Here is a 15,695-nt window from a genome sequence, read left to right as displayed (position 1 = left end):
GAATTAAAAGAGTGGATGGATGAGAACTACTTGTCTTTAAACACAAATAAGAGATGTTAAATGTTGGAGGGAATGATGCTGATCACAACAATATTTTGTCATCATTTAAGTCAGTTGGAAGCACCATTAATTTTACAGAACCAGCCCACAATTTAGGAGTTATCTTTGACTCTAGCATTACAAAGTTGTCCAAATCATGTTTCTTCCATCTTAAAAATGTTGGGGAATTAAGGCATTTTCTAAATAAGCAGGATTCTGGGAAATTAATTCATGCATTTATTTCTGGTAGGATTGACTACTGCAATGCGGTGTTCACTGGATGTTCAAACTGTTCTTTATACAGCCTCCAGTTAATCCAAAATGCTGCTGCAAGAATTATTACAAGAACAAGAAAATACAAACACATAACTCCAGTTCTTAAATCCTTACACTGGCTCCTGGTTAAGTTTAGGGCAGATTTCAAAATACTCCTTTTAACATACAAAGCATTAAATGGCCAAGGTCCGGCTTACTTGTCTGAGCTTATCATGACTTACAAACCAGAGCGCACATTAAGATCTCAAGATGCCAGTCTGCTTATGATTCCAAGAATTAATAAAATAACAGTGTGAGGTCGAGCTTTTAGTTACAAGGCCCCTAAACTGTGGAATGGTCTGCCTGCTACTATAAGAGATGCCCCTTTGGTCTCAGCTTTTAAATCCCGGCTGAAGACTCACTACTTCAATTTAGCATATCCTGACTAGAGCTGTTGATTAACTGTACAGACTGCATCTCTGTTGTTAGTCATTAACACTAAAACATAAGTAACATGATAGTTATAATTTGTTACTAACCCTCAACTATTCTGTTTCTCTTCTTGGTACTCAAATGTGACACTTGGTGCCACGGCCCACCTGCCAAGTTGTTTTGCCTGCCTAAGGTAAATTCATCCCTGATGGAGGACTGCAGGAATCGTGGGAAAAATGGGGTCTTTTCATCGGATTGACTGGTCCAACGCTGACTCAGCTATGAAATGGCCAATTGAGAGAGGCAGCTTGATGGCTGAGGTCTTCAGGACAATAAACAAATCCAAATCATATTATGGGATATAATCTACTGTTAAATTCTGCTCCATACTTGTAAAATTATTTATTTTTATACTGTATTGAGAATTTGTTCTGTTATGTGTATTGTATTGGATTGACCCCCTTCTTTTTGACACCCACTGCATGCCTAACCCACCTGGAAAGGGGTCTCTTTTTGAACTGCCTTTCCAAAGGTTTCTTCCATTTTTTCCCTACAAGGGTTTTTTTTGGGAGTTTTCCTTGTCTTCTTAGGGAGTCAAGGCTGGAGGGCTGTCAATAGGCAGGGCCTGTTAATGCCCATTGCGGCACTTCTTGTGTGATTTTGGGCTATACAAAAATAAATTGTATTGTACTCTATTGTACTTGCACTTAGGAAGCAGGCTAAAGGCTTAACCAAGGTCGGAAAACAAGGGAAGGGACTGACGAAGTGCCTTAACTTGTCTTCTTCCTGTTCTGCAGATCACCTGAAGAGAAACCTGCAGGCGTTCAACATCTGGGGCAAGACCAGGTGCTGGTTAAAGCCAGAAATAAACAGCCCTGGAAAATAGTTGAACAGCTCACCTGTGACGCTTTAATAAATGGCTTACCTGAATCCTTCACCCAGCCGCTCAGGCGGCAGCTGTATAAGAACGTGGAGGCCATCATCAAAGTTATTGAGTGGCATAGGGCAGCATCCCAGATCGACAGGTCTGTGCGTCCGGAGTGTCAAGCTTGACAGGTTGTGGCTATCCCTTTCAGACCCCAATAGACACCTCTCCGAGCCTGCCTCTACACCCAAGAAGAAGAGTTCCAGTGCTTCCCCAATGTTTCAAGTGTTGGGAGCCCAGACACAGTGTGACAGCATGACCGATCCTGAGTGAGGAAATGGACTGCAGATGCAAATCGTTAACCCCCTGTCTCTTTCCCAAACAGGAGTGGCTAATGTCAAAGTGAAGCTTTATTTGACTATGGCAGTAACATTTCAATTGTTGCTCACAGAGTTCTGTTGTTGCAACAATGGGTGGAGGAAAAGACCAGTAAAACCTGTATTCAAGGGGAGACAAGGGAGTACGCCACAGCCTCTTGCTTAATTTTGACCATCGGGTTTTTGGTCATCTTCCTGACTAAGGCCCTTCTCCCCCGATCGCTCAGTTTAGATGGCTGGCCAGCTCTAGGAAGAGTCCTGGTGGTTTCGAACTTCTTCCACTTACGGATGATGGAGGCCACTGTGCTCATTGGGACCTTAAAAGCAGCAGAATTTTTTCAATCCTGTCTCGGAGGTCTACAGACAGTTCCTTTGACTTCATGCTTGGTTTGTGCTCTGACATGAACTGTCAACTGTGGGACCTTATATAGACAGGTGTGTGCCTTTCCAAATCATGTCCAATCAACTGAATTTACCACAGGTGGACTCCAATTAAGCTGCAGAAACATCTCAAGGATGATCAGAGGAAACAGGATGCACCTCAGCTCAATTTTGAGCTTCATGGCAAAGGCTGTGAATACTTATATACGTGTGATTTCTCATTTTTTTTATTTGTAATAAATTTGCAAAATCAAAATTTTTTCATGTTGTCATTATGGGGTGTTGTGTGTACAATTCTGAGGAAAAAAATGAATTCAATCCATTTTGGAATAAGGCTGTGACATAACAAAATGTGGAAAAAATGATGCGCTGTGAATACTTTCAGATGTATATATGTGTATGTGGCACTCCAGCTGTCCCAGCCCCAACACAGATAGGCAGAGACACAGGTTTGCCACACAACACATGTTTATTCAAATGGGAAGTGCTTCTCCCTCGCTCGCCTCAGCAGCACAGTAAAAACATCAAAATACCACAGTCCCTTCTTCTTCTCTCCTTGTCATCCGCCTCCACTCCTCCTCTTGGCAAGCTTTATCCCTCTTCTACCCAACTCTGTCTCTCCGAATGGAGTGAGGTGGTTTCTTTTAAGCCAACACTGGCAGTGTTCCAGGTGGCTCATTAATTAGACCTGGAATCACCCCCAGGTTTAATAAAAGCCCCCTGCACCCAACAGGACTGCACCAAACTCCAATTTCCAGTGTGCCCTGTGGGAATCCATGGTCCCACAGGAGCCCAGGAGGGCTGCCCTCTGGAGTCTCAGGAAAGGTACTGCTCTGCTTATACTCTCTCCCCAGGTCCTTCCATCCAGCTGGTGTCCCGGCCAGCTAATGTCCATGGCCACCTGTCACAGTATGTATGTATGTACATGTGAATTTCCCCTTGGGATTAATAAACTATCTATCTATCTATCTATCTATCTATCTATCTATCTATCTATCTATCTATCTATCTATCTATCTATCTATCTATCTATCTATCTATCTATCTAATCAGTATACTTTTATTTTCTCCCTAAATGGGACTGTTTAAAATCATACCCTTGATTTATTGTATTAAGACTGCACTATCATACGTTAAATGCTTCTCCATGGGTATTGTTTAACATCATACCCTGGGTTTATTCTTTCAGGCCTGTTCAAGATTACAGGTGCTGGTCATAAAATTAGAATATCATGACAAAGTTGATTTATTTCAGTAATTCCATTCAAAAAGTGAAACTTGTATATTAGATTCATTCATTACACACAGACTGATGTATTGCAAATGTTTATTTCTTTTAATTTTGATGATTATAACTGACAACTAATCAAAGTCCCAAATTCAGTATCTCGGAAAATTAGAATATTGTGAAAAGGTTCAATATTGAAGACACCTGGTGCCACACTCTAATCAGCTAATTAACTCAAAACACCTGCAAAAGCCTTTAAATGGTCTCTCAGTCTAGTTCTGTAGGCTACACAATCATGGGGAAGACTGCTGACTTGACAGTTGTCCAAAAGACGACCATTGACACCTTGCACAAGGAGGGCAAGACACAAAAGGTCATTGCTAAAGAGGCTGGCTGTTCACAGAGCTCTGTGTCCAAGCACATTAATAGAGAGGCGAAGGGAAGGACAAGATGTGGTAGAAAAAAGTGTACAAGCAATAGGGATAACCGCACCCTGGAGATGATTGTGAAACAAAACCCATTCAAAACTGTGGGGGAGATTCACAAAGAGTGGACTGCAGCTGGAGTCAGTGCTTCAAGAACCACCACGCACAGACGTATGCAAGACATGGGTTTCAGCTGTCGCATTCCATGTGTCAAGCTACTCTTGAACAAGAGACAGCGTCAGAAGCGTCTCGCTTGGTCTAAAGACAAAAATGACTGGACTTTTCTGAGTTATGTTCTCTGATGAAAGTAAATTTTGCATTTCCTTTGGAAATCAAGGTCCCAGAGTCTGGAGGAAGAGAGGAGAGGCACAGAATCCACGTTGCTTGAGGTCCAGTGTAAAGTTTCCACAGTCAGTGATGGTTTGGGGTGCCATGTCATCTGCTGGTGTTGGTCCATTGTGTTTTCTGAGGTCCAAGGTCAATGCAGCCGTCTACCAGGAAGTTTTAGAGCACTTCATGCTTCCTGCTGCTGACGAACTTTATGGAGATGCAGATTTCATTTTCCAACAGGACCTGGCACCTGCACACAGTGCCAAAGCTACCAGTACCTGGTTTAAGGACCATGGTATCCCTGTTCTTGATTGGCCAGCAAACTCGCCTGACCTTAACCCCATAGAAAATCTATGGGGTATTGTGAAGAGGAAGATGCAATATGCCAGACCCAACAATTCAGAAGAGCTGAAGGCCACTATCAGAGCAACATGGGCTCTCATAACACCTGAGCAGTGCCACAGACTGATCGACTCCATGCCACGCCACATTGCTGCAGTAATCCAGGCCAAAGGAGCCCCAACTAAATATTGAGTGCTGTACATGCTCATACTTTTCATGTTCATACCTTTCAGTTGGCCAACATTTCTAAAAATCCTTTTTTTGCATTGGTCTTAATTGATACTCTAATTTTCTGAGATACTGAATTTGGGACTTTGATTAGTTGTCAGTTATAATCATCAAAATTAAAAGAAATAAACATTTGAAATACATCAGTCTGTGTGTAATGAATGAATCTAATATACAAGTTTCACTTTTTGAATGGAATTACTGAAATAAATCAACTTTGTCATGATATTCTAATTTTATGACCAGCACCTGTATATACTAGGTTTATAGTACAGTACATTAGATATCTTCTGCATATGGTCTGTCACTAGGCATGTCAGAGGACTGGGACATTCATGAAGTGTGGTCTAGCCTCACTTCAGGAGGCAAAATTCTGGGGGAGGAGGGAAAGCTACGTATTTCTGATATGTCCTTTTTATCCCCACAATTGTTAAGTGCCAGCTAAACAATAGGCTTCATAGCCACAACTCCTGGCAGTACTGGAACTTAAGGTTAAAGCTATGATATGTAATAATGTACTACCTTAATTTAAGACTATAAAATGATAACAAAAGTTCAGAAGCAATCTCTCTATGACCAAACAGTGAACTTTGTGAGCTGGAATGTCAAATTTCTCAATCATGAATTAAAGAGGAATAAAGTATTCTCTCATATAACAGGTCTAAACACCAAGATAGATTTACAGGAGACTCACTTAATCGGCAAGGATCAGTTCTGGATGAACAGAGACTGGACTGGCCAAATATTCCACCCCAGCTATACAAAGAAAACTAGAGGTGTGGGAATCTTAATGTACATAACAATTTCATTTGCAGTATCAGATGTAGTATCTGATCCTAAAGGGCGATATATGATGGTGATGGGTAATTTATTTAATTGTAAAGTGATTTTGATAAATATCTACTCACCCAATGTGGATGAGCCTCCACCTAAAACATGTTTGCCTCCATTCCTAAATTGAATACTTATAAAATTATAATGGCCAGAGACTTTAATTGTGTTTTAAATTCAGACCTGGATAGGTCTTCAATTACAAGGACAATAACATCTAATAATGCAAAAATAATCACACAGTTTTTAACTGATCATAGACCCATGGAGATTTCTAAAACCATGCTTAAGAGCATATTCCTTCTTCTCACTAGTATATCATTGCTACTCAAGAAATAATTATTTCTTCATGAATAACAATTTCTGGCCCATGATCAAATCTTGTAAGTACATTATGATGTTATTGTTATCTCCAACCATGCTCCTCTGATCATGGAGCTCAAATCATTATGCCCCACATATTCATCTCGCAGCTGGCATCTTAACCCCTTGTTATTAGCTGACAAGAACTGTATAGAATTTATATCCAAGCAGATTGATTCTTTTTTAGAGACAAATGCATCCCCAGAGGTTTCTGCATGATACTCTGGGAAACTCTGAAGGTATTTTTAAAATGGACAGGTTATCTCATATCTCTCCCACAAAAATAAATCAGAAACCATGAAGGCCTCTGAGTTAATCAGTGAAATTACCAGAAAACATCAAGAACACGCTAGGTCTCCAAATGAGGCAATTTTTAGGAAAAGACAGACTTTGCAATCAGAACGCAACCTCTTGACAACAAAAGAAACAGAACAACTCATATTTAAATCACGACAACACTACTATGAAAACAGAGAGAAGGCTAATAAGATCTTAGCTCAACAAATCCACAAGCAGGAAATTCGCAATGCAATATCGGTAATCACCAACATGGACAGAGATAAAATCAGTCAGACAGTCAGTCTGCTGGATCCAATCCCAGCCAAGACACGACAATTTAGGATCACCAATGCTCCTAAGCTGCATGTCTTTGGACTGTGGGAGGAAACTGGAGCACCTGGAGGAAACCCACGCAGACACAGAGAGAACATGCAAATTCCAGTGAATTCTCTAGCAAACATTAAATTGGACACCATCCCTTTTATCATTGCAGATCAATTTAAATACCTTGGGGTAAACATCACAAGTAAATATAAAGCTCTTTTTCAACAGAATTTTGCTGTCTGCTTGGAAAAACTTAAACAACACATGCATAGATGTTGATACCCTCCATCTTACTTTAGCAGGGAGATTTAATACTATGAAGATGAATATCCTCCCTAAGCTTCTGTTTCTATTTGAAAAAATCCCCATATACATTAACAAATCTTTTTTTAAGAAATTAGATTCAATCATAACTTTATTTATTTGGAATTTGAAATATCCATACATCCAAATGGCGACCCTATAATGATTTAAATCAGAAGGTGGCATGGTTCTACCTAATTTTTAATTTTATTACTGGGCGGCAAATATGCAAGTTATAAAATCCTGAACATTGACACAAATAGATATACACACACCAGCTTGGTTTACAATAGAAATGAAATCTCATAGTACTTCTTTATATTCCCTGCTTTGTACACTATTAATATACTAACAACCCAATTGTCCTTCATTCACTCAGAATATGGAACCAATGCAGGAAGCACTTTAAGTTAGAGAATATTTTATGTGTGGCATCACTACAAACTTACACAGTTTTAATGTTTGGAAAATGTATGGGATTAAATCATTTAGAGATTTGTATATAAATAATGTCATCCTGTGAAAAATTACACTCCAAATTTAGCTTCCAATCAACACAATTAATCCACTATCTCCAATTTAGAAACTTACGAAAAATCTAAACGAAATCTGGCCAATTTTCCTCACCTCCCACCTACTGTATTTCTATTCCAAAAGACATATTGATCAGTCTTGAAGATTCAGACAGCAATTTGTCACAGGAGGCTGGGGGCCAGACCCATCCAGGATGCCTGGAAGGACAGGGAGGCAGTCAGTACATCCCCCGGCGGCGAGGGGGCAACCGCTCTGGATAAGCAGGGGACCATGGGGATGGAGCAAGGAGGCACAAACCCATGGGGGCCCGTGGCTTCCGCCGGGGGGGGGCCCAAATCTCCTAATGCCCGGGAGCTCTGCACTTCCGCCAGCGACACCAGGAGTGCTTCTGGGTGCAAGGGCAAAACTTCCGCCACACCAAGAAGTGCTGCCGGAAGAGTGTCATCAGGCACCTGGAGCACATTCGGGTGGAAATAAAAGGGGCCACCTCACTACAATCAATGAGCTAGAGTCGGGAGCAGGACAACGCTCCCGTGAGCAGAGGAAAGGTGGCCCACGGACATTGAGAGAAAGGCCCGTGCTAAGGGTGATTGGTGCTGGGAGCACTGTCTGCTGTGTGACGTTTTGTGTAAATAAACGTGTGTTTTATAAAGTGCTGGTGTTTGTCTGATGGTGTTCGGACCCACACTCACAATTTTCATAATACATAAAACCATTTTAAAGTCACATCCTTCTAAAGATCCCACAGTACAGTGGGAAAAGGATCTCTAACACAACATTTCAGAAAAGGAGGGGAAGGTAGCCATGCAGAGAATTCACTATAGTTTCATATGTGCAAATCATTCAGTTATTCAACTTAATTTTTTTTATCGAGCACATCTATCTCATTTAAAATTTTCTAAAATGTTTCCAGGGTAAGATCTAACCTGTGAACATTGCGATCAAGCTCCAGCCTCACTATGCCACATATTTTGGGCCTGTACCAAATTAACATCATCTTGGACAAAAATTTTTAAATGCCTATCAGACAGCCTTGGTGTCGCAATCACTCCTAATCCACTAATAGCTGTTTTTGGTGTACTCCCAGATGGGTTTAAAGTGGAGAAGGAAAACTTGTTTGTAATATTTTATACCACAGTCCACCTTTTATAATTTATCAGATAACTCATGTTCTATACTATTTGAAACTGGATCTGTTCAAAACTGTTTTGAAAATATAGTAAGATCTAGCTAATACATTTTTTAGAAGAAGCATTTATGTTGGGGAAAAGGACAGTCTCCCTTCTCTGTTTTTTTTTTTTTTCTATTTTTGTCCATGCTTTTGGCTGTCCTCTCTTGCTCGCGGGCAGGGGTTCAATTCTGTTTTGTTAACTTTCATTTGATCATATGAAATATTTGTCTTTTCGTTATATAAGTTTGACTTCACTGCAAAGAATTTTATTTTTCTACAATAAAAAAAAATCTGAGTGATACACCCAAAATGTAAAATGTATGTTTCTTTCTACCTTTTGCATAAACCAAAAAAAAAATGTACAAATTATGCACTTACTCGTCCCCTTCCCCTGTATTTGCGTTTTGGTGTTTCAAGTTCAAAATCTTCATCATCATGGTAACCTTCCCCATTTTCTTCAGATTCTAGAACTTTCTGTAAGGAAAACAAAGAGAAACATTAAAATATTACGTGCAATGTAACCGAGGAACTGCAAAAAAAAAAAAGTAAAAATGCTAATGTTCGCATCTACAGGCTGCAAAGGTATAAAGGTGTTTTCTCCCAACTTGAACAAACTTTCATTAGAATTCTTCTTTATGTTTCCACATAATCAAAGTGCTAAAACAAGCAATATAAATCGTTTGGAGGGATTGTAAGATGTTTTTACAGGACTAAAATTTATACAGTGTAGATGCTTACACATAAATACGTTTACTTATTTTTGGGGGTATATCTTGTACCTGAGTAAAAGAATTGATTCAACTGATTTTAAAACACAACCATCCACCTCCAATACATAAACCTTCTAAATGTTGATGTGGACTTAGCATAATACTTTTACTTTTTTTTTTACAGAAAAAAATTAACAATATGCATGTCATGCAAACTTAATGAAGGAGCCCCAAATCCACTTTCACTGGGGAGGTGCTGTCTGAGTACTTTTAACTTTGTGATTGTTATCTTTTGAAGACAGGCATCAGGATTTCATAATATGGACAATAACAGGATAATCCACTTTCTGGTGCAATCCGAAAAGTACTTTTATGATGTGACTGAATGTGGGTGTGTGCCTCCAGTGCTGGCCAGGATAGGAGCCAGCTCCCTGGAACACTAAAGTTGGATTAACTAGGTCCAATAAATTATTATGTGAACAGATAACATTTAATTATTTTCAACAGTTCCACTCTATTAATATGTCTAAGGAAAATTCATGTGTCGGGTTGATAGTAGTCTAACATTGTTCAGAAAAGGGAACAACCCATAAAACAAAAGAGTGGTCATGATTGAAATGCTTAACATTTTAACAGGAATTAGTACAGCAGATCCCAGATGTTACTTTAAAATTAATTCTGCAATTCATTTTAAAAAACACAGGGACTCAGTTGTAAACTTGTTAAGAGAAGATTTCAAACAGATGTTTATTTTTTCTTCACGCAAAGAATCATAGACATATAGAATAAATTACCATGTCGTGTAGTGGAGAGCAGGACCTTTAAATCTCAACTTGCTGTTATTTTGGACCATCAAGATATATAGAATGGGTGAGCTTGTTGGGCAGAATGTCTGTTCTTGTCACAACTTTTCTAATGTTCTAAACTGTCTTGGCAGAAAGCAACACATAAAGCCATGCTGACGAAACTGGGCTGCTACTGCCCACTGTTATTCATTATAATTATGCAGGATACTACTGAGAAGGTGGAGTGATTCCTTGTGGCACCACAGGGCAGTAGGCACATTTTTCAAGAGTTGGCTGAGTCTCTATGAGTAGGTAGTGTGCTGCCTACCTAGTATAACCCCAGCAGTCAGTTAAAATGGAAGTATACTATGGGACATGCCTTATGTAGTGTTATGATTGAGTTCTTTTGACATTTTTTTTATATAATTGCATTTTTTTCAGTGTTATCCTGGTTAGTTTCCTGCATTATTAACATGCAGATTCACAATATGTGTTTCATTTTGTTATGCATTATGGCAATGTTGCTATGAAAATTATTTACATTTATTTTGCAAATAGTTCAGTCATTTTATGTTTCCGTTGTTAGGCATGTTGCATGGTGCTGTGGAAGTGTTCTTTCTCTAACCAATTTTCTAAATGTATCAGGTATCAAATTAAAGCTACAATTTCAAGACTGTATTTTCTAACTATTGCTTTGGTTTGCACTCTGGTGTAAACAAAAGATATTGTTGATTTCTCTGGTTTTTGACATAACTGTGTTCTTGTTGTTATTTCTTTTGTGAGCAGGGGGGCTGAACGCACCCCTAAAAGTCACGGACTCTTCTCAAAACACCCCTCCTAAAAACGCTGACAGACTACCTTCACATTACTCCTTTATTTGCTGGGCTTACTTGCGGCTGCTTTGTCGCGCGATATGCTTTCCACATGGTACTCTGCATACTTAAAGGCCTGAACAGCACCTGTCGGTCAGTTTTTTGGCTGATTGCTTTGTTTTTTCTCTCTCCTTCCCCGGTCATCCTCTGCTCCTGTTGATGGTCCCGCTCCCATTGTGCTCCCCTCTGATGTCTATTCTTTAATTGAGAGATAACTGCATACTGAGCTCGTTTTACTTCTGAAAGAGACATGTTTTGTTTGAAGTGTTTGAATAAAGTTCCTGTCTCTACAATATCCTGAGTTTTCTGTGCAATTCTGTGACCCAAGCATGACACTTTGTTCTAACCTTTAATTAATTGTCCTTGTGGTCTGCCTCTTGCTAAACAATGATACGACATTCTAGACGTTAACTCCAAACTTTTTTTATTCGCACCCAAGCACACCCACAGATAACCAAAAGCCCGCTCTCCAAAAAAACCCTGGTTATATTGCCCTCAATATGGATGCAGTAAAAATAGGAGTGCATATATAAGATATAGAACTTAACTTAACAGTCTCATCTGTTTCCTTTTTTTAAGCAAAAAAAGTAAACTGCAAAATATGCATTAACTTCAACTTGTATGCACAGTAGAACTAATAATTACCCTCTCCAAACTCCAACAAAGTGCTTACACTAGTCACTTAATATGCCATATTACTTCTTTAAGCACTTTTAAAAAGTACAAAAGATAGTCAGAAAGCTTCTCCTTAGTAGGTGACTATAAAACTCATTGGATGTTTTGATCCTGAATAAGTTCTTTTATCCCACTTAACTCAAGACAAAGTCTTTTCTCTATTACAGGCTTGGTGGATTGAATTGCTTCTACCCAAGAGTAGTTGTCTGTAACACAAATAACCTGAAGAGTATTTTTTTTTGTAAACTCTGAAAAAAGTGTAGGAAGAAAGACTGCATTATAAATGCCAACAGGCATTGCCTGGATTTCTTCTGCCAAAGTACTACATACTACTCTTTTAATTCTTTTCAACTACAAAGAAAGGGGTGAGAACAATAATTCCTTGACTGTCAAAATAATGAAGTGTCCTCCTTGTGTGCTACCATCAGAAAGTCACTGAAAACAGCTTATCTCAATAACTTCTCTCTTCCTAGGTGTTGAAACTTCAAGATCACTTTCGCAGAATAAATTCTGCAAATGACCTTGTTGGCTTCATGTACTGTTTGAACAGTAGCATGTTTTGTGCTGGATGCTAAGGTGCAGCATCAAACATTACATCAGGTCTGCTATGTCTGGAAACCCAGAGAATTTGGACTATTTTTGACATTAGTTGTTCTGGTTCAGGTGTGCTGATGGGATCGTTCCTTTTCATGGCTCTAAAAGGTTCTATGGTAATGGGTTGAAGAGACATGGACAATGATTAAGCAGTGATATTTAATCAGCTAGCGACCCTGGAATTAACCAGCTCTGGTCACTACTGTGGGAACATCTTAGATAAAGAAAAAATTGATGGTTATTTCAGAAGTGAGATTCGGACAGTCTCAGAAAACATGAGTACAGAAGAGAAGCATAAGGCCTTGTTAAAACTTCACCTGCAATTTGGACATGCTTCAGTGAACAGGTTACAAAAACTGCTTCATTGCTAAGGAAACAACGATGCTGAGTGTGCTTCCTTACTTAAGAAAATTGTTAAAAATTGTGAGACATTCTTGAAATATGGCACACCCAAACCCAGACCAGCTGTTGGTTTGCCGCTAGACTATGAATACAGTGAAACTGTGGCTAAAGACTTACATGAACTTGAAACAAGAGTATGGTATGTTCACATCATTGATACTTTCACATATTTCAGTGCAGGAAGTACTGCAAAGACAAAGAGACCATCGCAAATTGTGAAATAATTCATTCATTCTTGGATAAGTGTAAATGGAGCTCCTAAGAAACTAAATAGTTATAATGGTGGGAGATTTAATAACGATGACATGAGTGATATGGAGGAGAGTTTTAACATTGAACCAACGACCACAGCAGTATAAAGTGCCTGGAGTAATGGACTACTAGAGAGACATAATCAGATACTCACAGAAATTATACTTAAAGTGAGAAAGAATACTGGATCTGACTGTTAAACAGCATTGGGTTGGGCACTAATGGTAAAAAAATACATTGTAGAATAGTTATGGGTACAGCCCATATCAACTAGTGCTTGGCTGAAATCCAAATTTCCTTCTGTTCTCATAGATAGATCACCTGTCCTAGAAGCCACCTCTAAAAGTGTCTCAGTGAGAGAACATATTTCAGTGTTGCATGCTTCAAGATGAGCAGTTACTGAAACCGAAAGTTCAGACAGAATACAGTGAGTACTTTGAACAGGTTAATGCTATAAATGATACATCTGAGAAAGGAGACAAAGTGCACTACAAAAGAGTTGACTGTGCAGAATGGAAGGGACCTGCAGTTGTCATTGGACAAGATGGAGTTATGATATTTGTCAGACATGGCGGTACTCTTTCTGGGGTACACCACTCTACACTATGTAAAGTCATTAATAAAGATGACATTCAACATACTAACACCAGTGAAAGAGATGAAGAAAGAGATCTATCTAACACCATATCAGTTAATGAAGACACTGAAGCCAAAAAGGAGACTCTACACTCTTCAGTTCCCATAGAAGATGCCAATGTCGAAGTTGAGGAAACTCATGGGTTAACACACAGTCATTGTGTTAGTCTAAAAAGGCGGCCAACTATGAGATATGTGGACAGAGATATTGGCATACAGCATACAGCTGAAGTATTAGGTTGGGCTAGCATAGTATCAGGAAAAAACAGAAACTGGTATCATTTAGAGTTTATGATCCTGACAGTATTGCTAACACAGAAGGGTCTGTTGACATGTCAAGTGTGAATAGTCTGCAAGTTGAACCAGTAGCTAATCAGCTGCAATTATGTGACTTGTGTGTGGAAAATTATGCGTCTCAAATCAAAGATATATTATTTGAGTCAGCAAAGCAGGATGAGATAAGTTGCTGGAAAAGTAGTGGTGTATTTGAGGAGGATGAAAAAGCTGGTCAGAAAAGTCTTCAAAAGGAATAGTACCTAAAACATGCCTACTGCCAAAAGGGTTTGAGGAATGACATAGGAATGGGCTCAAAATTGATTCACCAACATCTCTCCTTCTTCTTTTAGTTGTTATTTATCATATACAATAGAAAAATCATTCAATGGACATCAAATGTGTTTTTCTAAAAGGTATGACACTGGCTTGGAATATTTATATCAATTCACCTACGCAGGCTAAAAGTGTAGGAAAACTATTAAGTCTCAGAAAATGTGTGTATGGTCTCACAGATGCATCACAGATCGCGCTGAAGACAGATGAAAAAATGGATCCTGCAGTTTTTAACTGACTCAAGACAGTACTGTGACTGGAATACTTGTGTGTCATGTTAATGATTTTATATGGGCAGGTACACATAACTTTTCTGTCTCAGTCATTTCATATCTTAGATCAGCTTTCTAGAGTGGTCATGAAGGGTATGGTCAGTTTGACTATATGGGACTGGAATTAATACAGTATGTCTCAATGGAGCAATACATATACAGCATGAAACCTACACAGGTTTAAGGGTGTTTTACTTAACAACAATGGGATATCAGCAGGAACCACTTCTGTTTCAATACTGCATTGTGACTATCCACTCTTTGCAGGAATTTCACTAGTTTGGTGGAATGAATAATTTTGCCATGTCCTAATTTGAAAGCTCTTTCAAGCGAGTTTTGGACAGATGTTTGCAGGTAGAAAGCAAGAAAGTAATTTGTGGAAATACTTTAATTACAGCGCAGATGATAATAAAAGCAAATGTAGCATGTGAGAAGAACAAAAGAGTCTTGGAGTTTCAGTGCAGGGCCAGCTGGATCAGTACTTGTAGAATTGCAGCACTTCTCTGGCACAATGACTGCATTTCAGAGACGTTTGGCCAGGGGCCATCATGAAAAGTAGAAAAGACTAATAATTATAAAATAAAATCAATTTGTCCACTGGTCTGTGCTATAAATTTGTTTACTGTATGATTCCAATAATTTTGATCATATTTATAGTCTAAATCGCTGAATTGGCACATTTCCTGTTCAAATACAGGGGAGAAATGTGAGGTGTGGCAGCAACGAGCCTCACCTCACCTCAGACTGTGCTCTCCCTCACACACTTGGTTGATGCATGCGATTGGCGTGTGCCTGTTGTTGTCTCTCTGTATGTCGCCAATATAATGTTTGCAGAAACGTTTATTATACACCCTGACTTTCCACAGTCTGGCCAATATCTTTAATGAATGTGTGTGACATATCTAGTCTTGCTGAACAGACATAAAACCATAGTGAAATGGCACAAAGTGAGGCTGACAGTACCGAGCCGCACCAAGGGGGACACATGTGAGCCCAACAGGTGCTCGTTGCTGCTGTTCCTCTACGAAGAGGCTCTAGGCATGAATAAGTTGACGATATCAGAAAGTCAAGTAAAACTGCTGCGGTCCGTTTATTTTTATTTTTTATTCCGATTGACTGCCAAAATGGAAGATTAACACGTTTAAAACTAAAGGAAAATAAGGAGGACTTTTACAAGAAAG

General features: G+C 39.1%; 1 protein-coding gene across 3 annotated transcripts in view; it reads right to left on the bottom strand.

Annotated features, from left to right (window-relative positions):
- The window catches only part of dpf3 (D4, zinc and double PHD fingers, family 3), a 182,202-nt gene that overhangs the window by 55,806 nt on the left and 110,701 nt on the right, over positions 1-15,695 (bottom strand). For all 3 annotated transcript variants that reach the window (XM_039741840.1, XM_039741842.1, XM_039741841.1), the window contains exon 5: positions 9,086-9,181. In XM_039741840.1, coding sequence (XP_039597774.1) covers positions 9,086-9,181 — 96 coding nt within the window. The remainder of the gene's footprint in view (positions 1-9,085; positions 9,182-15,695) is intronic.

This window comes from Polypterus senegalus, chromosome 18 (genome assembly GCF_016835505.1).
Source record: "Polypterus senegalus isolate Bchr_013 chromosome 18, ASM1683550v1, whole genome shotgun sequence".
NCBI classification, from domain to species: domain Eukaryota; kingdom Metazoa; phylum Chordata; class Cladistia; order Polypteriformes; family Polypteridae; genus Polypterus; species Polypterus senegalus.
This window is presented reverse-complemented; position numbering and strand designations above follow the sequence as displayed.